Source organism: Penaeus monodon, chromosome 22, assembly GCF_015228065.2.
Source record: "Penaeus monodon isolate SGIC_2016 chromosome 22, NSTDA_Pmon_1, whole genome shotgun sequence".
Taxonomy (NCBI): domain Eukaryota; kingdom Metazoa; phylum Arthropoda; class Malacostraca; order Decapoda; family Penaeidae; genus Penaeus; species Penaeus monodon.
In genome coordinates this window covers 3,349,503-3,349,952 of record NC_051407.1, presented here as the reverse complement: position 1 = coordinate 3,349,952, position 450 = coordinate 3,349,503, and the positions used below count along the sequence as shown (strand labels likewise).

The following is a 450-nucleotide window of genomic DNA, read 5'->3' as shown; positions in this document are numbered from 1 at the left end:
ACCTGGTCCGTGCAAATCGCCGTGCTTAGGAGGGCGAGCAGGACCGTCAGCGCCTGCAGGAGTTTGACTGTCATCTTGTCCTTGTGACCATTACAGCCTGCAAAGAGGGTGGGGGATTAGTTACGTGGTCTCTCTCTCTGCGTGTTTATCCTTAATCCTTTTCATTTATTTCTCTTTTTACACTTATTTCTGTAATAATTACGTATTCCCTAGACATCTATTTATATATTGATTAACCGAATCATTATATTTTTTTACACTTGTATAATTACCTAGACATCTATATATATATTGTATAAGCGAATTGTTCATTTTTTTACACTTATTTGTATAATTACGTATTACCTAGACAGCTATTTACATAGTGTCTTCAACTGAATTGTTCATTGTGACAAATGTAGGAAAAATATAGTTGTAAAAATTATTTCACACCTCGCGAAATCCATAATT

General features: G+C 35.1%; 1 protein-coding gene across 2 annotated transcripts in view; it reads right to left on the bottom strand.

The window, feature by feature from the left end:
* The window catches only part of LOC119586830, a gene marked incomplete in the record, with an annotated part of 64,172 nt that overhangs the window by 8,505 nt on the left and 55,217 nt on the right, over window positions 1–450 (bottom strand). For both annotated transcript variants that reach the window (XM_037935554.1, XM_037935555.1), the window contains 1 exon segment: window positions 1–97. In XM_037935554.1, coding sequence (XP_037791482.1) covers window positions 1–74 — 74 coding nt within the window.